Source organism: Stegostoma tigrinum, chromosome 4 (genome assembly GCF_030684315.1).
Source record: "Stegostoma tigrinum isolate sSteTig4 chromosome 4, sSteTig4.hap1, whole genome shotgun sequence".
In the NCBI taxonomy this organism is placed as follows: domain Eukaryota; kingdom Metazoa; phylum Chordata; class Chondrichthyes; order Orectolobiformes; family Stegostomatidae; genus Stegostoma; species Stegostoma tigrinum.
Window position 1 is genome coordinate 38,611,842 of NC_081357.1, and position 25,552 is coordinate 38,637,393.

Below are 25,552 nucleotides of genomic sequence, written 5' to 3' on the forward strand. Positions count from 1 at the left end.
TGTCCAATTGATAAAGGAAATCATGTACTGTGCATAACCATAAAATTGGCATCTAGTGTAATGAAAACCTTTATTTCTGACACACTAATTTCACGCTGGATAAAGATCTGGTTAATGTATGGCAATACCATTTCTTTTGCCTGAATAACCTGGTGATGCATGCGGGTACCATTCAAAGAACGAAGATCTTACTTGATAGCCAGGTTCTCTCTTACAGCGGTAATCTTCATAGACTTTAGGAGCCAAAACCGGCAACTTAGAAGGGAAGCACCAAGTAGGAGCTTCTAAATCTTTTTGCTGAATTAATTTTGTGCAATAATCAGAATTAAAGAGCAATGTTTAGTAGACACAGCAGAAGTACTTTACGTAGCTGTCAATCAATGCTGATGAAAGATATACACGGCATATGACAACAGAAAAATATGAGTGGCCTTTATTCATTCCCTTAGATTCCTGGTGGTAATATCAAAATATGCCTGCAGCCTTTCAGATATTAATTTCATCACTCCACTGTGTCAGGCTCTGTAACCAGCATCAAAACAAGCTTCAAAACCCTGCAACTTTCTATATCCTGTGTTTGAACACAAAATGTATCAGCAGAGAAGAACCTATAACACTTATTTATTTGCTGCGCAGACAGATGAAATGAAGGAAGAAAAAAATTCTGATTCAAAAACTCAAAGCTCAAAACTCTATGTTGCACTCTAACGAAGCACCATCCCAACAATCCCAAAGTCTGCAAACAATAAATGCTACAAAAATGTAATTACAATTCCACACCATAATCTAATTGACTAAACTAGAAAACACTCATTTTTTCCTGCATTTTGTATTTCTTTATATTCAGGATAGATTTTATCAGTATTCTATAGAAAGTGCATATATTATAAATGTAGAGGGAGGCGGGGAAGGAGGGGGAGTAAAACTGCCTCCAGGTATGGGATGAAGGTTAACTAACTCCTGTCTCTTATTACATTCAATGTGTGGTTTTTCAAGCTGGATTGTAACTTACAATATAGTGCAAACAAGCCGCACTTTGTGCTAAACCAAACCTGCTATTCTCATTAGCCTATGATGCCATGCTGGCACTTAAGGCTACAGCCTCAACCTAATCTTTGCTTGAGTGAACGACCATACCAAGGTTTTCTAGTTGTTGGTTCAAATATTATGCCTGTCCGCTGGGGAAAAGGATCAGTAGAACAGGAGTGTAAAATTGGGTATCCATTGCCTACCTGCTTCTACTGTTTACATAATCAGTGATAGGGTACAGGTTATGTAGTCCACTAGTGTTTAGAGGTATTGAAGCCTTTAATCTTTGAAAAGAAGTGACGAATAACTTTATAAAGGCCTAGGGTTTAATCAATAGTGAGAGAGATGGCCATTTGTAGTAGCTTGAGTGACATCACAAAGTTCACAGACCTGCTTACACAATTATTTTCCACAAACCCAAATCTGATTGGCACAAAGTTCTAGTGGGTGAAAGAATAAGGAGAAAAAACATGAATTAGTATACTAAGTATATTATGTTTGACAAAGTTTTACACTCACCTTGCATTAGTCTTTGGTACATTTTCACATTTTTGAATATTTTCTTCCATTTCCATAATAGCTCGTAGGCCTACAGTGGGAGGACTCGTAGGACTAAGCAAAAGGATTTATTTTAGGACGTGTAGCAAGATTCCTGGGTCACACTTAAATCGTTTCTGGCTTAATGAGATAAAGACTAAGGCGATGTTTCACTATTTCAAGTTGAAATGGGATAAATTTTAAATCTGAAGAGGAACAGTCAGAAAAACAGCACAGGGAAATAGACAGACATGGAGGCGGAGCTAGGCAGCCTCGTACAGGAGACGGACAATGGGTAGCCAGCCACCTAGAGGGCAAGGCAGACAGCCAGAAATTGTCACACACCAGGAGTAGCAACAAAGCATTAGACTTGAGCAAGCAGCACTCAAGACTTGGATAGAAAGAGGCAGAAAAAAACATGGTGGCTTTGAGAAGAACTGGAAGAGCACTGGGAAGGAGAACTTTGAGATTCTTGAGCAGGAGCTCCAGTCAGCAATACTGCATCGGCTACCTCTCACATACCGAGTATCAGGCAGGCTGTTATCAGTTGAAAACGAGTCCTGCCCATTTCTGTGTTCCGGTCCAAAACACATTGACCCAAAAAAGTTTTTCTTTAATCACTGTACACTGTACAATAAATCATTTTAGAAATGCCTCAGGGCATGCGTTTGGGATGTCCTCAAACAGGTGTGCAAATCCCTGGCAGGCTTTCAAGAAAGGGACAATAAGGATATAGGCACTTAAAGAAAATGCTTGTGATGAACAATTACCTAAGTGTCAAGGGCTTAAAGGAGAAATTTAAGGGAGAAAAATAGAGGACAATTTTTCCCCATTTTTCAACGCTTCCAAGTTCTAGGTCCTAGAAGCATGGGGCACAAATATTGTTGTAGTTTGCTTGAGGGGGAGAAAGGGGCAGATTGACTAATTACGGGCCATTCAACCTAACATTAGGGCTACAAAGATTAATGGAAAAATATTTAAAGATAGAATTAAATCAAATTTGGAAGAAGGTGTGAATTAATCAGACAGTTAGCACTGATTTCTTAAGGAAAGTTGTAGCTGACTACCCTGGACGACCATCCTTATTTCCCACTCAAAAAATTTCAATAAAGGCAGAACCAGGGACTGAAATCACAGGACACTGTCAAATGTACAGGAACAGAGGATCTTCAGAAAGAGTCTCTACAGATTTCTGAAGGTGGTTAGACAGGTAAATGAGGTGACCAGGAGTATCCAGGATACTTGCCTTTATTAGCCAAGGCAGAGAGCAAAAAAATTATGCTTCAAAATGTATAAAACACTGGTTAGGGAAGATGATGATGGCTCTAAAGTAGGTGCAGGGGACATTTAAGAGGATATTGCATGGACAGAATAATTTTTGTTGAGGCAAAATTGGATAGACAAGGGTTGTTTTCTTTGGAACAGAGGAAAGCCAATGGAAGACCTAAATGAAGTCTATAAAACCAAGGGATCTAGATAGAACTTTCACGTCTGCTATATCTATTTCCCTCAGTTAAAGGCTGGCATAAACTTAGGGTAACAGGATGCAGGTTTAGAGGGGAATTTTTCCACCCTTCGAATCAGGAGATCTGGATCTCAGCACATGAAAATATTGTAGAGGCGGAAACTCGCAAAGTCACTAATAAGACCTTGAATGAGCACCTGAAATGCCCTAACCAACAAGGGTTCTGAATAAAAGCTGGATCAGGCATGACAATTACTCAGCAGACGTGAAGGAGTGAATAGCCTTGAGTGCTGCAAATTTTCAATATTCTATTATGGATTGAAATGCCAATATTACACTTCAGAATTTTTGGACTTTATGAAAAATATGCTAAATTGATTGAAGAGATTAAACACATCTTGATCCTCTATGTTTCTACAAGTTCATTCTCTCCTCACTTAAGATTATCCCTGCAATCAGACACTTTAACAATGTTCAGGCCACGTACTAAATAAAAACTGAAAGAACTACATATGCTGTAAATCAGGAACGGAACCAGAAGTTGCTGGAAAAATTCAGCAACTATGGCAACAGCCACGGAGATACAAAAATCAGAAACAACATTTCACGTCTGGTGGCCCTTCCTCAGAACCATAGTTAACCAACCAGACCCGAAACCTTAACTCTGATTTATTTCTCTACAGACACTGCAAGACCTGATGAGCTTTTCTAGCAACTTCTGTTCTTGGTCACATACTCTTTGGCTCAATATCCTTTGTTATCCCTCTTTCATGCTTTGACATGTTTTTTCTACATTAAAAATGCTACAGAAATGCAATTTGCTGTTGTTTTTAATGAATCTCTTCTTTACTTTATCCATCCAACATATGTACAATTTAGAAACATTTTGGGCAGAATTACATTAAACTCAATTTTTTTTCAAATATAGACCACATGCTTGCTTATAGACACATGCATTTATATAGTGATACATTATAAATCAGAATGCAAAAAGATCTATACCTAAGAGAACTGTTTACCCAGCCAGTGACACTTCCAGAATTGGATCGCGGAATGGGTTTTGGATTTGACTGTCCCTTAGCAGTCCATGCTTTCTCATGCATTTTTACCTCTTCAGTTAGATTTTTCACCTCAGAAGCATGGCTCTTTTCATCAATCTAAAATGTCAAATAATCATCCGTAAAATAACACTTAAAAGTGTTGCAAATTATTGAAATAGCTCATCAACCTGGTCATTAAACTGTTGTCATTAAGGACCAAAGGCAATTACATAAGATAATAGATAGCTATTAGGACATTATAAAGCAACATATCCAATTAATGAGTTTCAGGCAATGTCAAACTACAAGGTCAAAGTTTTCAAAGTAAAATGAAGTGCAGGATAAAGCAGCTCTGGCAACATTGGTGGAGACAGAAACAAATTAAGAGAGTCCAATGTAACTTTTTGGCAGCTCACCTTAGATGGCCAATTCCTTTACATCCTTTTGCAACCAAAATTGTTTAACGGCTTTCGAGGTCTTCCCTGAGCAGAGTACAATCAGTTACCATTTACCAACAGCCACCTCTACCTCCCTCAATCAGTTCTCATATTAAGCAACTACTCAATCAACTTCATTCACTCTGCCAAAAAAAACCTATTTCTCTGGTTATTAACACAGATTCATCAATGCCTCTCTATTTATGGGGTTATGAAAAACATCATTTATTACTGCCCTACTTAAGCTCACTGCCCTCATCTCCTTTCCTAGTGTGCTAATGACTGCATCTGTGTTGTTTCCATGAATCGAAAATTTAACTGGCTGTGTCAGAATTCCGTACTTCTCCCAGCTTCAGCCATCCATCTTTGGCTCTTCCGTCTCTGGATTTCTCAATTAGTCAAAGTCGTATAGGATAGAAACAGGCCCTTCAGCCCATTTTGTCTAAGATAACACCAACACTGTACTAATCCCATTTACCTGCACTTTGTCCATAGCCCACTATACCCTGGCATTTAAAAAGCATCTGGAAAGGTGCTTAAAATGTGGAAAAGCTTCCTGCCTCCACCACTCTCTCAGACAGCAGTCCATATTTCTACCACTCCTCGGGGTGAAAGCAAATTTACTCTGATCCCCTCTAACCTACACACTCCTCACCTTACACTTATGCCCTCTGGTCTTAAACACACATCTGCCAAGATCCTCTCAACCTACCCTGTCTGCCTCAAGTGTGTATACCTCAACCAGATCCACCTCAGCACCCCCGTGTTCCAGGGAAAAAAAAAATTAAGCAGTCTATCCAGTCTCTTCTCATAAGACGACTTTCCATCCTCAGCATCATCTTGGTAGTTCTGCTCTGCGCGCTCTCCTATGCGATCATTTCCTTCCAGTAGTATGTCAACCAGAACTGCACATTCTGTGACCTAACCAATGTTTTATAAAAGGTTTAACAAGACTTCCTTGCTGCTAAATTCTCTGTTTCAGATAATGAGGGAAAATATCCCATGGATGTGAGTTTGCTCGCTGAGCTGGAAGGTTAGTTCAGACGTTTCGTCACCATTCTAGGTAACATCATCAGTGAGCCTCCGACGAAGCGCTGGTGTTATGTCCCGCTTTCTATTTATCTGGTTAGGTTGCCTTGGGTTGGTGATGTCATTTCCTGTTCTTTTTCTCAGGGCATGGTAGATTGATTTGGAGCCAATGTGTCTGTTGATGGAGTTCCGGCTGGAATGCCATGCCTTCAGGAATTCTCGTGCGTATCTCTGTTTGGCTTGTCCTAGGATGGACGTGTTGTCCCAATCAAAGTGGTGTCCTTCCTTATCTGTATGTAAGGATACGAGTGATAGTGGGTCATGTCGTTTTGTGGCTAGTTGATGTTCATGTATCCTGGTGGCTAGCTTTCTGCCTGTTTGTCACAGTTCTTGCAAGGTATTTTGTAGATGACGTTCGTTTTATTTGTTGTCTGTATAGGGTCTTTTAAGTTCATTAGCTGCTGCTTCAGTGTTTGTGGGCTACCCTGATGCCAAGGGGTCCGAGTAGTCTGGCAGTCAATTCAGAAATGTCTTTGATGTAGGGGAGAGCCACCACACACTGCAGCACAAAGGAACTACGCAGAGCAGAGAAAAATCACCTATACAGCGTATTCAAAAAGAATGGGTACCCTATGAACACAGTCCGCCAATTTCTCAGCAACAAACCCAAACAAACAGACAAAACGGGCTCAGAAACCATAACCGCTCTCCCCTACATCAAAGACATTTCCGAAATGACTGCCAGACTACTCGGACCCCTTGGCATCAGGGTAGCCCACAAACACTGAAGCAGCAGCTAATGAACTTAAAAGACCCTATACAGACAACAAATAAAACGAACGTCATCTACAAAATACCTTGCAAGAACTGTGACAAACAGGCAGAAAGCTAGCCACCAGGATACATGAACATCAACTAGCCACAAAACGACATGACCCACTATCACTCGTATCCTTACATACAGATAAGGAAGGACACCACTTTGATTGGGACAACACATCCATCCTAGGACAAGCCAAACAGAGATACGCACGAGAATTCCTGAAGGCATGGCATTCCAGCCGGAACTCCATCAACAGACACATTGGCTCCAAATCAATCTACCATCCCCTGAGAAAAAGAACAGGAAATGACATCACCAACCCAAGGCAACCTAACCAGATAAATAGAAAGCGGGACATAACACCAGCGCTTCGTCGGAGGCTCACTGATGATGTTACCTAGAATGGTGACGAAACGTCTGAAAACTAACCTTCCAGCTCAGCGAGCAAACTCACATCCAGAACCTCAACCAGAGCTCCAAATCTTCTCAAAACTCGCTAGAAAATATCCCATATTTACCACCCCATCTAACTGTGCTGACATCTTCAGGGATCTATGGAGTTATACACCAAGGTCCCTTTGTACCTCATTACTCCCTTGGAACCTACCATTCATAGCAGAGCCTTTCCCTTCCTGAACTTGCAAAAATGCATCATCTTGAACTTAACAGGGTTAATTTCCATCTGCCATTGCTTGCCCAATTTACCAGCTGATCAATATCATACTGTAGCCTGAGACTATCCTGCTCATTAACACCAACTTTCATGGTCATCCATAAAATGTACTCAATATAGCTTCTACATTCACATCCAAGTGATTAATGTATGTTATAAACAATGACGGTCCCAGCAGTGATCCCTGTAATACGCCACCGGTCATAGGCTTCCCATCATAAAAACAACCCTCCACCACCACCCCTTGCCTCCTATTTGCGAGACAATTTTGGTTCCAGTTTGCCAACTTGACTTGGATCCCATGGGCTCTTAACTTTTGGTCTTCCATGTGGGACCATGACAATGGCCTTACTGAAGTCCATGTAAACTAGGTCGATTGCAATACCTCAAGATTTTTGTCACTTCTTCAAAATAAGTTTCAAATAAAGAAATACATTAAATGAAATTAGTCAGACAGAATCTCCCTCCATCAAGTTGGTGCTGACAATCCCTCCTTTTCAAGTGTTGGCTAATGCTGTATCTCAATTTCTTTTTTCCCTAATCATTTCCCTTACCACTGATGTCAGACTAGTTAGCCTATCCCTGCTGCCCCCATCCCAAACAAAGGAACGACGTTAATTATGCTTCAGTCATCTAGCACTTCACGTACAGCTAGTGACATCTTAAATTTCTCCACCAGGCCCCAACAATTTCCTCCCATGCCTCCCAAAGCAGCCTGGAATGCAACTCATCAGGCTCTGGAGATGCATATACTCTTACGCCGGCCAAAATATCTACTATAGATAACAAAGTGTGTGAAGCTGGATGAACACAGCAGGCCAAGCAGCATCTCAGGAGCACAAAAGCTGACGTTTCAGGACTAGACCCTTCATCCTTATTAACCTTAACATGCTCTAGAACTTTACCATCCTAACAATCAAAACTCATTTGGGATTATCTAGATTTCAGAACAGGCTTTCAACAAACAGTGACTCATGAGGTCATCTCTCCCCCTCAGACAGCAGACAAATGATCGTCTGGCACTATGGCACATTATCTTTATTTTTATTAACTAAAACATGCTATATGCCCAGAGACGACTCAACTAAAGTAACCTTAACTAAACTTTCTTACACCTTACTTCCAGTAAGGAAACCCAAATTTGGTCTCCATTGTGAGGAGACTATATGCAGACTATAACCATTTTGCACGCAAGATACTGTAAGCTTCCAGCCACTTGTCACTTAAATATTTCACCTTACTCCCATTTTGACCTTTCTGCCTGTGGCATATTACAACATTTCAATAAAGCTCAATACTAACTCAAGGAATGCCATCTTATGACTTAACACTCCAGACATTTGGAAGGCATATGAAGGTGGATAAATCCCTGGGGCAAAATTAGGTGTACCCTAGTACTCTGTGGGAAGCTAGTTAAGTAATTGCTGGGCCCCTTGATGAGATAATTATATCAATAGCTACAGGCGAGATGCCGGAAGACTGGAGTTTGGCTATTGTGGTGCCACTATTTAAGGATGGTAAGAAAAAGCCTGGGAGCTCTAACTAGTGAGCCTGACATCAGTAGCGGGCGAGTTGTTGGAGGGAGTCCTGGAGGATGGGATTTACATGTATTTGGAAAGGCAAGGACTGATTAGGGATAGTCAACATGGCTTAGTGCATGAGAAATATAGTGTGTCATGAACTTGATTGAGTGTTTGAAGAGGTAACAAAAAGGATTGATGAGGGCAGAATGGTGGATGTAATCTATATGGGCTTCAGTAAGATGTTTAACAAGGTTCTTCATAGTAGGAAGGTTAGATCACATAAAATAAGGAGAACTAGCTATTTGGATACAGAATTGACTCAAAGGCAGAAGAGAGAGAGAGTGGCAGTGGCGAAGGGTTACTTTTTCCACACTGGAAGCCTATGAACCGTGGTGTGCCACAAGGACTTCCATTTTATTTCCAAGAAATTTATAATTTTAATCATAACATTAGTGTCTATTTCCAGATTACTGCACTGAAAAAACCAAAGGCCACTGATCCACAGCATTTGGCTATTGAGCTGTGGGGTTATGCTCTGAAATTACTGCAACTATAGAAAACTGTTCCAATGTAACTACAGTGGCATCTACCCGACAATGGGAAAATAATCAAACATATCTATCCACAGAAACTAAAGCAATATGAAGTCTGCCAATTACTAATAAGACTGTGTAGGGTTTTTGTTTAGTGAACCCGTCTTGGGATGTTATGACAAAACTCTGGAGCAGGCGGGACTTGAACCAGAAGCTCCAGACTCAAAAGGGTTACCGGTGCACCACTAGCTTAACAGTGTAAAATATTTTCTAAACAACCTCTTCAGAAATATTATCACAAACCTCCGGAGCAAGTGTACTTGCATGTGGGCCATCTGGCTAAGAGGTAGGGACATTACCACTGCAACACATCAGCCCTGTAACATAAGTTTTTTTTAAAATCAACCTGTTCAGACATGTTATGACATACCTCTGGAGGAGGGTGGACATAAACACAGGTCTCTTGAGTCACAGGTAGTGACACTATCGCTGTACCTCAAAGGCCCCAATGTCATTAGGCCTCAAAAGTGAATAACGTTACATGATATACATAGGTCATTCATTAGCCACATATCTAGAAATTTAATTTGCACCATTTTAGCACTTTAGTTTAACTTCAGTGCAACAAATGAACACTAGACAAAAACACACTTTTGTCAAAAACATAAAATGGAACTATATGATAAGAACAAGTATTAGAAAGCTCTACTACTCAGACTTTAAGATTATATCCAGAAAATATTTTAAACATCGTGCAACGCTCAATAATTGTTTCAATATATATTTTAGTGAGTTTCTTTTGCTTTCATAGCCAAATGGGTAGTTTACATGTGAGGAATACTGTTTTTTTATGTAGTATAGAAATATAATTTCCAGATTAAGTGGTACTTTAAGTAAGAAGTTTTGTGAAAGTAGTACATTTATTCAAATAGCCAATTTAAGGCTATTTTCATTCTTTTGATCCTGACTGAAGCCCAACAATTTTGCAATATTTATTTAATCATGATTTTGCATTAGAATTCAAAAAGTTTAAAAGTGACTCTCTTCAAAGAGACTAACATTTTCCATGTTGATGAAACGTAATTTACAAGTGATGTTCATGTAGGGCAAAACACAAAATGACAGCTAGTAGTAAGTGGTTTTTCATCAACATCAATCTACAAGGGTAAGGAGCAACAAGAAATTATTGAAATAGTAAAGGAGTGTTAAAGCACTACAAAGTTGTAAAAAGTGGTTCTAAACTTGAATGTTTTATCCTGGCTTTGTATTGCACTACCATAATGATTCATTGTATATATATATATTGCACAAACCTCAGATTTCTCTTGACAGACTGCAGATAAATCGGGTGAAGCTAGTTCTCTGGGGCTGGTTACTCCACCAGCACAGCTGCCTTCAGAATCAGACATCAACATCTCATGCAGGGACTCTACTGAATTAGTTTTTGCAGGTCTTTGTAAATCTGCAAAAATAAAAAATAATCGATCTTAAAGTGACCATCATAAAATGTTCCTTGTAATGAGAAACCCTGGATAAACCATATTTTCAATGTATAGAATACAATTTAAACAAATCTGTAGCATACAGAATGTCACATTTTTTCCCAAAAGTAACCAAATCAAGAGCAAGGAACACATAAAACCAGCAAAGTTACAGCTTAGTATTGATAGGTAATTTGAGACAAACAGAAAAGGAGTCATTTTTCAAACTATTTTTCTGACTTCTTTCAGAAGCTTTGACCGACTGTGACATCAAGGTGACCTAGTTACGGTCAAAGAGAAAATCGGAGAAAACTCTGCCAGCAGGAGTCATACCAAGCACAAAGGAAGATGGTTGTGTGTTTGTTGGTGATCAGTGCCATTGGACATCGTAGGACTTCCTTTGAGCAAGATCTTAGGCACAACCATTTTTAGCTGCATCAATGACATTCCCTCTATCAGAAAGGTCAGGAGGTAGGGATGTTTGCCAATGATTGTATAACATGCAGTACAATTCACAACACTTCAGATACTGAAGCAGTCGATGTTCAAATGCAGCAAAAACCCAGATAACATTCAGGCTTAGGTTGACAAGCGCCAGGCAATGGCCATCTGCTACAATAGAAAATCTTACCTTATCCTTCACAATCAGTGACATTACTATCATTGAATCACCTGCAATCAACATTCTGGGTTGTCAGTAACCTGAAACTGAAGTGAACAAGTCATACAAATTCTACGGCTACAACAGCAGACCACCTGACTCCTCAAAGCCTGTGCACCATCTTCAAAGAACGAATCAGAACTATAACAGAATACCAGCCAGTTGCCTAAAATGAGTGCAGCTCAAGCAGCTTGATACCATCCGGACAAAGCAGCCCATTTGTTATCAACACACCTGTAACATTTGCATCTTTCACAACTGATGCACAGTAGCAGCAGTGCACACTACAGATATAGGAAGCATTGCTGAAATTCACCAAAGCTCCTAAGACAGCAATTTCCAAACCTATAACCACAATCATCTAGAAGCACAACGGATGCAGATACAAGGGAATGTCAACATCTGCAAGTTCCTAAACTTGCAGATTCATTTGTTGGCCATACTAGATTTTTTTTTAAATTAGGGTTTTTGTTTTAATTCTGTCCTACATCAAAAAATCCACTTTAATCAGCATTTAATGAAGTTTCCAGTTAAAAGGTTTGGTAGCAACATGATGTCTCCCTACATTCCTCTTAACTGAACTTTCTGGGCTGTTTTTCAAGAACCTTACATCTCTGGCACCAGGACCTCTAAATCAAGTCCAGTGGAACAGTCAAGGTCTCCAAAATACACAAGTAAACTTGTCTTCTTCCAATTCATTTATAATATGATTCTACTACTAGAAGAAAAATAAAAATCTTTTATATAAATGGGATATAGAACAAAAGGTGAGTCACGTTCAAGTACAGATCAGTGATGAAAATGGCCTCCTCTTGTTCCTGTATTCTTAAATAAAGTAGTTAGGCAGCAAACATTCTCTACAATTGTGAGAATATTTCTGTTACGTGGTGAGAAAGATAAACCAGTATGCAAGAGAACAAACATCTTACACATGCTGTACCCTCCACAACTACAATTTGAGAGTCAAGTCATGGCTTTGTATGAATTGCAGGAAACAAGAGCTTTCTCTGGATAGTCAAAAAAGGATACTGGACATTAAGGATTACTCCTTGCAAACTTACATAAGTCAAACAGTTGCATAATCTATTGCTAACCGTCCAGGATGCTAGATGTTCAAGTTGCATTATGTGGCATAAACGACAAACCATTGTGCAAACCTTACAAAATGTAGTTTTAATTGTCTTTGCAAAGTTGGACACAACAGGTAGTATCCATCCATTACATTAGAGATTATGCTTTCTGAAGGGTGTAAAGTACAACTTCAGGACATTAACTTTCTAAAAAGGGCAAAAAAGAAAACCAGATAGGATGAAATTACATTGCTTAAATCAAGAAGTATTCAAATGATCAAGTACACAAATGAAAAGCAATACAAGGGCAAGTAAACAAAGGAAAGTGAGCAAATCTCCCAACTGGTTTTAAATAAAGTAGTTAGGCACCAGTTAGGTACCAGTTCCTAAAGATACGTAACAGGAACTAAGTAATAAAATTGTCAAAACAATTCTACAGAAGTCCAATTTTCTGAAAATTAAGAGTAAAAGAAAGTATTTTAGCTCAAAAATTAAATAAACCTAATTAAATTTTTTTTTAAAACTCAGAGCAACTTGGAAGTATTGGAGTTCTCTGGGAAATCTAGTCCTTATTTGGAACCCAGGGACCAATGTGGAGTATTCAACTGCAGTTTGAATTCTCAGTGGACTTCACTACCAAAATTTTCTACAAATGTCTTAATCCTCTCAATATACATTAATGACCTTCTCCAGCCCGATGTTTTGCCTGTTTTGCATCATTGGTCTTGTGCACCAGAATCTGTTCCACACCAATATGAAAAGCTTCAACTGCTACATTCCCAGAAGACCTGTACCTTAGATATTCCTTTTTCCAGTATCCTAGCCCTTATGCACTTCTTCAATACTCCCAGACCTCAGCTTCTTCCTTTCCTGGCACCACCATTCTTCTTCTGTTCGATGTAACACAGAAGCATTATATCAATCAGTTTTCAAAATTCTTTGAATAACAGTCGTCAAGATGCCAAATAGATTTAGATACCAGCTGACTCTCTCCTTCCCCAAGTGCAAGGTGACCTCTCACTCATGTGCAACACCCCAGCTGGACCCAAATCACACCGAAACCCACAATGTAGGTGCTCCCAAGGCAGAGTACTTTGAAAAACTGTTCTTGAATTTAATTTTCATTCCCAAACCCCCAGACTGTGTTCTAATATTTCCTCCCAACTGCAATCCTTCTCAATGCTCAACAAGCCTTATGCTCTCCCCACAAAGCAAGATCTAAAATCTTTGTTCCAACTGCCATGTTGTACCAATACTGCAACAGTTTTTCCTCTTCCTCATTCAGAAGAGAATAAACTGTGTCCTATTTTCCACATATTCCAGACAGAACAATTCTCAAATACCACTACACAGGAAACATCCAAAAAAAGCCAGAGAATGTTCCTGCACTATACTGTTCTATGTTCTTAGCAGAAAGAAGGGGGCTCTTCCAGTCTAAGTAATGCCACAGACATCTAATTATTGTAAAAAATCCTAATCTTTCAAATTTATTACAACCTTAAAAAAAAATCATCACACCTCCCAAGAGGCTACCTGGAAAAGGCACTGTACAACAATACAAGAACTAGGCCAAGTAGAAATGTCTTGTATTACGCTGGAAGATCATGGAAACAGATTCCTTCTACTGGGGTTATGGGACATCAAGGCATCTACTTAGTTTCAGTAATGCTGTCTGGAAAATAGGAGTTTCAACAGTGCATGTTTGAACGGTGGATAAGCATGTAAGGCTACTGGCTGTCTCCTTCACAAACGAACAGCCAACCCAAATTGAATGCTAGGATCACGTGCTAGGTATTGCCACGGGCCAGAATAATGCTGGGCACCTGAGCTACTTCCCAGAAAGATTCAGTGCATTTGAAGGAGAAAATTTGAACTGAAAATTACAAATAAACACAGTTCTGCTGGAAGTTACATTTTAAATACAAACCTGTGCTGCAGTCATAAAAGTCAATTTATGCAATGCCTCAAAAACATGGCTCTCAGATCAGCATTATCTAACTAATCTTCTACAAAACAAAATATGCAAAATTCAAGAACCAAATAAACCTTCAGCACCATCATGGCTTTGAGCCGTCAGGAAAGATTTGTGGCATGTTAGAGCTGTTCATAATTAAAGCATGGTTAAAACACTACAGATAGGGAACATTATTTCTTAAGCCATCTGTCTCCCCTCCTCTCTTGTCTTTGTGGGCCTGTCACGGGACTATGGTTCATAGGAGGTAGTTAGTCTATGGATTTCATTGGTTATTCAAGTGCAAGTCTCAGTAGGTGCTCACCGATACTTAAAAGTGAAGGAGATTTCAACAACTGTGGCTCTATCCTTGCAGGGATTTTCCAAATCACAGTTCCATCTGCACTGAAAAGTAGTCAAGATTTCAAGATTATAACTGATAGAACTACCAGGTTCCTCTTCTAGCCCCTAGAAGAACTTTGTGTCCAACAGCAAGCTTTTGTAGATCTAAAGCTTAAACTGTGCAAGTGTTATGCATTCCAGATAGCCTCAGTATCTGCCAGATACCTACTGCCCAGCTTGGGCCATATTTTCTTTCTCACTATACTCAGAATCATTGAATCCCTACAGTGTGGAAACAGGCCCTTCAGTACAAGCCCGCACAGACTTTCAGAGGATCCCACCCAGGCCTGTCCCCCTATAACCCATCTAAATCTACACATCCTTGAACATTATGGGCAAATTTAGCATGGCCAATCCACCTAACCTGCACATCTTTGGACTGTGGGAGGAAAGCGGAGAACCCAAAAGGAAATCCACGCAGACACAGGGAGAACATGCAAACTCGACACAGGCAGTCACCCGATGACGGAATTGAACCTGGATCCCTGACAGAGGCAGCAGGGCTAACCAGAGCCCTTAGCTGCAATTTGCTCACCTGTTGAAGTTGGACTCTGAATGAGATCAGATAAATGGTATCCTCCTGAACTGTCAGAACGTCGTCTCTGCTTCTTTTTAGCCTTTACTTTTGCCTTTTTGAGAAGAGTTTCTCTGAAAGGGGGGGGGGGGGGGGGGGGGGGGGGGGAAGAAATTAATTGTCTTTTACTTTAAACCACAGCTGTGACAAAAAGCACAGGAATAAATTTGTGTTCCTCTACATTTGCTTGCCTAAAAATAAAGGCAGACTTACAATAACTACTTGATCTTTGGAATCACAGGAAGCTAACTATTTGTAACAATGCTAATTTAAGATTAAATTAACTGGGTCCAGATACATAATTAAAATATGTAAATGAAATGTCTAAAGTGTGATCTCATTGCTGGATAATGGAAAATCATAGAATTCCCCATGAAATCTAGCTATGTTGTGCTTTTAAGTGCTTTATGAAAAAAAGAAACATTACTACATTTAGAAATGTTTTATTAGCTACATTACAAAGAGCAAAATTTTCAAGTAGTGTTTTTGAAACTCATCTTATAGACTTCACTAAGCTGATAGAGATGTTATCCAATTAATTACACAGTAAAAGGCATCATTGAAACTGTACCATTAAAACAACCCTCAAACATGTTGAAATCTATTCTAGAATATCCCAAACACCCGATACATGGGTCAGTTAGTTCATTTAGCTGGACAGATGGTTTGCGACAAACTGATGTGGATTCAATTCTTGCGCTGGCTGAGGTTACCATGACTAATAGCGACCGTTACCACTACCTTCTCAAACTCTCCCCTCACCTGACACATGGCAACCAAAGTAAGCCACCACTACTCATCTCTCTTTGGTTTGATAGTACTATGGCAACTCTACCATTACAAGCATAGTACTTTGTTTATTGTTTCACGTGATACACGTCGGGAAAGCAATGTTTAACTCAAGCACAACTGAGGAAAAAGAAAGAGGTGTGCAGTTGAAACTCTTTACAGTGCATTCATCAGGACAGAATGGCAAAAATATCAAATTTCAAAAGGAAACAACAAACCACATTCAGCTGAACCATGTGCGCAAAACAATTCAATAAAGCGTCCAACATTAGCTGTGATTTGGTAATTGAACAACAGTTACTAAACAATCCCGATTATCAGTACAATCTTTTACTGATTATTAATGTAATTGTCAGTCAAGCTTGCAAGGTGACTCACTTCTGCAAGTTAGAAGTTGCATATATTTAATCATAACCTTGTGATTCTAATGATCCTAATAAATACAAGATGAAAAGTTTTGACAGCATCTTTCCTTGTTCAACAGTACTTAAATTCTACATGAACAAAGATAAAACTGCACAGTGCATTTATTCCTGTACAGTAATTTCTTTCTAATTCCCTGCTCACCACATTTTCTACCTTCAATATTTCAAAGTGACATCTTTACATCACGGAGTAAAGTGACATCACAGAATAAGCAAATCTTCCCCCAGTGACTTCATCATATATACTTAATTGGATAATAACCAAAACTCAACTATGACAGTTCAGATATTTTTGGATCCAAGAATTAGTTATGCCTTTCTCCCATGTCACTTGTTTCTTCCATATATTCCTGAGGTAGTCTCTTTCTTGGATTTCAGCATGGCCAATCTGTTACTTTCAGATGTACAGGTAATTCTCTTATTGCACGATAGCCACATTCTTGCGTGACCTTGTGCTATTGAAAATCGTGTTTTAGGGAAATTGCTATTGAACACCTTTATACCTGTACAGTAGAAAGTTTGCATTATCCAAACACTGTCCACTATTCATCAATCGCATTACAGCCAATTCACATTAACAAAACACGTTATAGCAGAACTACCTGTATTGGAAAGTATTTAGTGCAATGTCATTTAAGCTATGTCTTAGGAACCAACTGCTTGACATTCAGATCTGTCAAGGAAAGTTTTTATATTACTATATCATGTTTGCACCGGTCACCCTTCTTCATGCCATTTATTCACTTTTGTCTGTAGTGTAGAATGGATTACACAAGCTGAGTTTTACAACGGGTTAGGTCAGTAGTTGAAATATTAAAGTTATTTGGTGGCAAGTGTCCATGATTTCATCAGCACAGATACATGGATAAGAGTTGATGCTTCCGACTGAAAGAAAAGAAAGGATTAATGAAAAGAATCATCACCTCAATATTTTCATGAGCTTCATGGGAGTCAGGAGAATGACAGAATTAGAAAAGGGTTCAGCTGAAACGAGGCCTTCAAGATTGGACGTCAGCACCATCAAAACAGAACAACATCATGACCACAAAACGGAAAAGGCATATTCTAAAATATACCAATGCACATGTTGCAAAGGAGATTGCATTACTACTTACAAATCTATCCTCATCCAATCTTGCTAATAAAAAAAACCTTTTTTATTTAGTTCAATACTTCAGTATTATCTTTATAATTTATCATGAAGTTTCTCCTTCCTCCCCAGTAACATACGTCAATTGAGCAGTACAGTATTAACTTATGTGCCATGTCACTGGATACCAGCATCTACACAAAATGAATTAGGATTTCCAACATCAATGCCGTTTCATGAATATGTGATAACAGTGCCACTCCCTCATTAGAGACCAGGTACTGGTTCTAATTATTGTTCAAAAAAGTCAAACAGCCAACCAGTCAGTCTTTCAATACTTAGACCTGAAAACCTAAAGGTACTAACAGCTACATTGCCATCATCACTTAAGATTTCCACTATAATCTAAGAAATAATTGCTGTTGAATGTATATTAAAAAGACTTTAATATATTGACACTTTTACCTTATCAGTAACAGTTCATTAGGAATCCAGAAGATTCAGTGCAAAGTAGCTACTTTGGCAATCGGTAAATTTTATAACTTAATTCTACTGCTCCCTCAGCTGGTCTAAATCAGAAATGAATCTGACTATCTACCTTAAAGTGAAATCCCAAACTCAAGAGTTCCTTATAAAAGGGTTAAGCATTAAACAGTTTGTAAATATACGCACAACCATGAATTACCACTATTGTACTTGGATCAATAAAACTTTCCAACTCTCTGTTCTTACATAAATGTCTTTAAAACATATCATCAAGAACAAGGTCAATATTGCTGCTGATTTGCAAAATAACAATTTTCAGAATATTCAAGTGGTCAGCTTGGTTTTTTTAATAACCTGGCAGTCAGTAAAGATTAATATCTTGTAAGTAAGGTACAGGCTGAATGCATGGTGTGCATCATAACAGGTGACTAATGGCAATGCTTTTACTAAAGCCATTTAGGTATCATGTTTGCCTTCTCAACTTAAACCATTAATAACATCCAAGTGGGAGTTTTGCAAAGAATTCCAAATCATTTAAGTACTGGCTGCTAATATTTAATCAAAGCAGTTGAAGAAAACATTTGGCTATGAACTGATTTACCAGAAGTCATAATCAACCCAGTTACAAATACAGTAGCAACGTCCCTTTTTAGACAGCACAGATGAAGGAAACCCAGAGATATTCTCACAACATGGCAAGGAAATCACTCACTTGGAAGATGGTTCAAAGTCTAATTCAATTTTACTGGCCAAGGAGTTATCATCAATCTCCTCGCTCAGGAAGCTAATGTCTGGACCACCTGGATAAGGAGTGATGATCCTTTTCTGCATGGCTGGAATCTATAATTTGAAAACACTGAAGCTTCAGAAATAAGTGTTCTAAACATACCAAATGTTCATATAAAAATAAATTATCCCTAACTTTATAACTGCTGATGAAAATAATCATTAGTATTGCTATTTTTTTTCTCATTTACAAGAGAAAAACAATGGGATTAACAAAATTAATCCTTTACTTCTCTCCCAAATTAAAAAAAAATCAGAAGTACAAACATTAAAGTTATCTTTTAACATAGCTCAAAATTAAATAATCAAACAGATTTAATTTTAATTCTCTGGAGGCAAAGTTTAAACCAAAATATTTGGTTGTTAAAATAAATACAATACCAGCCATGAAATCAATGTATAGAAAGATAAATCTGAATAGAATGTGATTAACAGTTCACTCAATGTGGTGCAGGTTATTTCAGTAATATTTGGAAATTTATCAAATAAATCAAAAGAACTGCAGATACTGGAAATCCAAAACAAAAATAGAAATTGCTGGAGAAACCCAGCGGATCTGGCAAAATCTGTGGAGAGAAAGAGCTATTGTCTTGGATCAAGTGACCCTTCTTCATAACTGATTGTAGCTAGGAAATGGTTAATAATATGCCGAGGGTGGGGTGGGTCCTGGGCACGAGGGAGCATGTGAACGCACGAGTGAGCATGAGACAGAGAGCAGAAAAAACAGTGGGGCAAACAAAAGGAATGGATAATAGTTAGCCTAGGAAAATCAATAATTGCTTTTGGAAACCATGAGTAGCTGACTACTAGTTGGTTATAGTAACAGCTCACGCGATGACAAGGTCTGGTGTGCTGGGGTTGGGAGAAGGACATGGAACAAGGTACTCGGGCCCTGAAATGATTGAACTCTACATTGAGTCCTGAAGGCTACACAGGGTCCCCAAGAGGAAAATGAGATGCTGTTCTTCCAGCATATCCTGGACTTTGCTACAGCACTGCAGTAACACAAGATGCTGGCCAGGAAGCATGATGGTGCATTGAAGTGGTAAACAACTAGAAGCTTAGGGTCATTTCTGTGAACAGCAAATAGGTGTTCTCCGAAGTAGTCATGCAGTCTGCATTTCAGCTCCCCAATGAAGAGGGAACCACATTGTGAGCAGTGAATACAGCAGATTAAGTGAAATGCAGGTAAATCGCTGCTTCACCAGGAAGTGTCTGGGGCATTGTATAAGGAGGATGGAGAAAGTAAATGAGGTGTTACACCTTCTTCAAATTGTACTGCCATGGGTGTGTGTGGCAGGTAATGGAAGTGAAAAAGTGGACCAGATGACATGTGATTAGTGACTTGCGTGGGCACTGTAGTCTAGTGCTCAATGGTGGTGTCATGGTCCACAGTTAGTAGGAGTCGTCCGAGAGCTGGTGCTCAGCCTTCAAAGAGTGAAGGTCAATGTGCCAGACAATAATAACGCCACCTTTGTTGGGAAGCTTGATTACAAAGAACATGGAATGCAATCAGTTCAGATGGAGCTGGGTTTCAATGGGTGAGAGGGGCCAAGAAATTAAGGCAACCTGTATCATGTCGACAGGGGTCTAGCTAGAGAGAGTGTGTTGGAGGCAGCTGAAAAAGGGTCTGTGGTATAGCGAGGACTCAGGGCACAGAGGCAAAGATCTTCAATTCTGAAGAAGGGTCAGTAAATCTGAAACGTTAACTCAGCTTTCTCAACTCAGATGCTGTCAAACCTGCTGAATTTCTCCAGCAATTTATGCTTGGTAGCATTCAGCATGAAGAAATTCACAGTTAGAACAGGATACTATTAATGAAGGCGACAATATTCATTTTAGTTGCAGCTTGGAATCTGTTTTAATTTCATTCATGGGATGTGAGCGTTACTGGCAGGGCTAGCATTTACTGGTTATTCCTAATTGCTCTCAAGAAGGTGATATTGAATCTCTTTTGTGATTTGTTGCAATTCATGTAGTGTATGTACACCTACAGCGATGTCAAGAAGAAAGCTGTAGAAATTGGACTCTGACAACAAAACACTGACATCATTCTAAGGCAGGATTGGACGCAACTAGGAGAGTCTACAAGCAGTAATGTTTCCATTTGTCTGCTTTCCTTGCTTTTCCGAGTTGCGGCTTTGAAAGGTACTGCCAAAGGGTGCTTGCCTTTGGGCCAGAAGATTAAGTGTTCAATGTTCACTCTCACAGAAACACATGGACAACATCCAGGTTAGTATTTTAGCACAGGACTTACCAAGGGCTGAACAGGCAGAAATAGTGTCTTTTGGAGAACCCGTTAGGCTGAGACCCATCTATCCTCTTCAGGAACCTCAAAAGAGCCTACCACAGTATTCAAATAGAAGGGATTTCTGTTTGTGTCATGGTCAGCCAGTATCCCTTTACCAACGCCACTAAAAGACATCATCTGGTCATTTGCCTAACTGCTGTTGCGTGACCTTGCTATATGCAAGCTAGTGTCACAGTTTCCTGGTTTATAAGAATGAGAACAGGCTATAAAAAGCTTGGGGGCATTTTCAATGGCACTAAATAAATGAACATTTTGATTTCTTATTTCTATTCCCTTTTATAAATCAGCATTAACAAGTACAACCCATAGACATAGATACATGTCACCTATATCTTTGACAAACAGCTCTTTTGAGGGACACTTTATCACATTATGCCTGAAAATAATGTGCTTTCAAGACAGTATGGTTAATAAGGTTATGGTGCAAGTCAATCCAATAAGGAAGCTTATCCTGTAGTGGTCCTTGTAATGCATTCGGTCAGAGAATTCTTACCATATTCCTGTAAGCAACTGAGAGTTCCTTCAGTACTTCATCACTAAGAATGTCCAGAGATCTGAAATTAAAAATCAGAAGCAACTCTTTCGGAATGTAGGTGTTAAAATAGATAACTGCACTTTCTATACAATGGGTCGAAACTCCTTTGGAGAAGTTTGTGGAGGCATATAATTGAATTGGAGGGTGACAGGTTTAATTCAAATGTCATGGGCCAAAGTTTAGATGCATTCTTGTTTCAGATAGTCTGTGTGGCATTAGAACTACTTGCCTCTCCTCAATCCAAGGCTAAATGCTGTCTGGGTTATGCTGCATTTGGGCATGCATCACTTCAGTATGTGAGGAATCAAGAATCATGCTGAACATGGTGCAATTATCAGCAAACATCCCACGTTTGACTTTACAATGGAGGCAAAGTCGTTGGTGAAGCAGATGAAGCACATTGGCTTCCCCTAAAAGAAATCCTCATGTAAGCTGAGTTAAGTGACTAAGAAGCACAACCTTCTTTCTGTGCTGGGTATGACTCGAAGCAATGGAAAGTTTTTCAAATTGGCCCCCATTAACTCTAATTTTGCTGCAGGTCCTTGAAGACAGTCAAATGCAATGTCAATATCAAGGGCAGTTACTCTCTCATTTCCTGTAGAGCTCAGCACTCCTGACTATGTCTGAACAAGGGCTGCAAGGAGGACAGGAACTGAGTGGTACTGGGGGAAACCAAACTGAGTATTATGATCAGTTTATTGGGCAAGTGCAGCTTGATGGCACTATTGATGACTCCTTCCATCACTTCACTGATGATCAAGAGTAGATTCATGGGGCAGTAAATGGCTTTGTTGGATTTGACCCGCTTAAGAACACAAGACAAACCCAGACAATCTTCTACATTGTCAGGTGTGCGCAAGTGTTGTAGCTGAACTGGAACCACTTGGCTAGAAGCACAGATCTTCAGTACTATTGCCAGAATGATGTCAGGGCCCAAAGCCACTGCAGTATTCGGTGTCTCCAATTCTTTGATAATCACCCTCAATTACTGCATGAACGCTGTCCCCTCTGCACATCACGTCAGCTCCAATACAGAGTCATCCAGACTCTAAACATTAGCTTGCTTTCTCTCCATGAATGCTGCCCAACTTGCTGCGATCTCCAGCACTTTACTTTGTTTCAGCACAGATTCCAGCATCTGTGGTAATTTACTCCAACATTGTAGTAAATCTTTTCTGAACCCCCTCCAAGTTAATCTTTCCAAATAGCAAGGGACAAAAATCTATACATGGTGCTCCAAAGATGGCCTCACCAACATTCATTACAACTGCAACATAAATGTTCCATCTCCTATACTCAGAGGTCTTGAGAATCATAGCAATCTTACAATGTGGAAGCAGGCCATTTGGCCCAGAGTCCAAACCAACCCTCCAAAGGGCATCCCTCCCAGATACACAACCCTAACCTATCCCCACAACCCTGTATTTCCCATGGCTAATCCACCTAGTCTGCACATCCCTAGGTACCATGGGCAAATTAGCAGGGCCAATCCACCTACCTGCAGAGTTTTGGATTGTGGGAAGAAACTGGAGCATGCAGAGGAAACCCACACAGAACAGGGAGAATGTCTATGTGCAGTTTGCACAGTTGCCCAAGGGTGCAATCAAACCCAAGTCCCTGGTGCTGACAGGCAGCAGTGGTAATCACTGAGCCACCAGGCCATATATGCTACTGAAGATAGGGAATATTTGTGGAATCTCCTCCAATGAATTCTTTCATTGTCTATCATCGTTCACAACTGGATTTGACAGTAGAGTGCAGATTTGATCCATTTGATTATGGATCACTTAGATCTGTCCATTATCACTTGCTGCATTTGCCATTCGGCATGCAAGTGATCCACTGTTATAGTTTCACAAGATTTCTCATTTCTTGGTATACCTGGTGTTGCTCCATGTAAAACCTTCTGCAATTTTCATTGAATCAGGATTGATTCCATGAGCTTGATAGCAATGATTGAGTGGAGATATACAGATTGCATTGGAATGCAATTCTGCTGTTACTGATGACCAAAACACTTCATGGATGCCCACTTGAGTTGCTAGAACTATTCAAAATCTACATCATTTGATGAAATGATGGTCTACCATATTTGTGGCACGTCAATGGAATAACAAGACTTCATCACCACAAAAACTGTGCAGTGTCCACATCTATGAAATATTTGTTTTACTGTTGCCAGGTCATTCACCATCTACCACAGTCAGCAACTACATCTTTTAGGATTCAACAACTCAGCCAGTAGTAGGACTGGCTAGCCACTCTTAGTGATGGATGCTGCAGACTAGTCTGACAGACAACTTTCCCAATTTTGGCACTAGCATCCTGATGTTCATAAGGTGGATGTTCAAAGGATGCTTCTTCTCATGGATGAGTCTGAGACTACAGTGTGAGAATTAAGGTGTGCCAGTTTAAGACTGAGATGAGGAATTTCTTCTCAGAGGGCTGAGATTCTTTGAAACTCCTTGTCACAAATTTATGCAAGGACTCTGCCTTCAGAATCTAAGGCGGAGATAGATTCTTGATCAATAGAGGAACCAAGGGTTTATAGAGAATAGACAGGAAGTAGACATGAGGAGTTCTGGTTCAAGGGGCCAAACAGCCTACTCCTGTTCCTATCTCTTATGGCTTATATTGTTCAGTTTCTGGCCAACATTAATCCCATGATGTTTATAGTGGAATTTCAGCAACTATGGTCTGCCTGAATGTCAAAAGGAAAGTGACTTTCTCTTATTCAAAAAGGTCATTACCAGCATCTGTGGCATAAATGCTTTCTGGCACCTGGCATTTCAGGTTCCATTGTCAGTTCTTTGCAAGGAAAGAAGTATGATCAATTAAGTATAATTTTTAAGAGAATAATAATAGAAATCAAGAGAGAATGGCAAGTAGCAAGGTAATGGTGTTTTGGAAAATTTTTCGGGAGGAATATCTGAAAATAGGAGCCAATTACTGTAGATGCTGGAATCTGTACTGAAAACGAAAAAATGCTGGAGATCACAGCGAGTCAGGCAGCATCCATGACGAGAGAGCAAGCTAACATTGAGTCTAGATGAATCTGAAGAGTTAGCTTGCTTTTTCTCCATGTATGCTCTCTGACCCACTGAACTCCAGCAGTTTGTCTTCAGGAATATATGAAAGATTAGGTTTCACCAGTAAAGACAACAACTAGGAATACCATCAAGCTAATGGTCTCAAATCATATAATCATTTCATGTCTCATATGTAGCCTCGAGAAAAGATAAAAACAATCTATGAAAAAAGATACAAATTCTAGGAGTGGAATATCAAGAGAAATTTCTCTTACCTTGCTTCAAGCAGAGCTGCCATATTTACATTTATGAACTGTAGACAGGACAGTTTTAATTGGTCAGCATTGTACATTGTAGAAAACTCCAAAAGTTCTGAAGCATTTTTTAAAGTTACTGAAAACAGAACGTTAAATCTGTTAACATTCAAGAAAACTTAACAATAAAAATCACAAAATCCCTACAATGTGGAAACAGGCCATTTAGCCCAACAAGTCCGCAATGCCTCTCCAAACAGCATCCCACCCAGACCCATCCCCCTACCTTTTACCTGTAATCCTGCATTTCCCATGTCTAATCCAAGTAATGTACTCACCCCTGGATGCTACAGGCAATTTAGTATGGCCAATCCACCTAAGCTGCACATCTTTGGACTGTGGGAGGAAACCCACACAGGCAAGGGGAGTAGGGGCAAAGTCCACACAGACAGTCATCCAAGGGTGGGATTGAATCTGGGTCCCTGACACTGTAAAGCAACAGTGCTACTCACTGAGCCACCCACATTTCAGCCTTTCAAGCCTTTTCCGTCAATTAGAAACGACTGATCTGCATTTTACCTCCATTGTTCCACAATCCCCAATGAATCTGTCTTGAAAA

General features: G+C 39.6%; 1 protein-coding gene across 2 annotated transcripts in view; it reads right to left on the bottom strand.

The window, feature by feature from the left end:
- The window catches only part of ibtk (inhibitor of Bruton agammaglobulinemia tyrosine kinase), a 120,617-nt gene that overhangs the window by 14,699 nt on the left and 80,366 nt on the right, over nucleotides 1-25,552 (bottom strand). For both annotated transcript variants that reach the window (XM_059645277.1, XM_059645276.1), the window contains 7 exons: nucleotides 24,955-25,072; nucleotides 21,609-21,669; nucleotides 18,731-18,858; nucleotides 15,190-15,302; nucleotides 10,403-10,551; nucleotides 4,034-4,188; nucleotides 1,549-1,641 (listed from right to left, as the gene is read on the bottom strand). In XM_059645277.1, coding sequence (XP_059501260.1) covers nucleotides 1,549-1,641; nucleotides 4,034-4,188; nucleotides 10,403-10,551; nucleotides 15,190-15,302; nucleotides 18,731-18,858; nucleotides 21,609-21,669; nucleotides 24,955-25,072 — 817 coding nt within the window. The remainder of the gene's footprint in view (nucleotides 1-1,548; nucleotides 1,642-4,033; nucleotides 4,189-10,402; nucleotides 10,552-15,189; nucleotides 15,303-18,730; nucleotides 18,859-21,608; nucleotides 21,670-24,954; nucleotides 25,073-25,552) is intronic.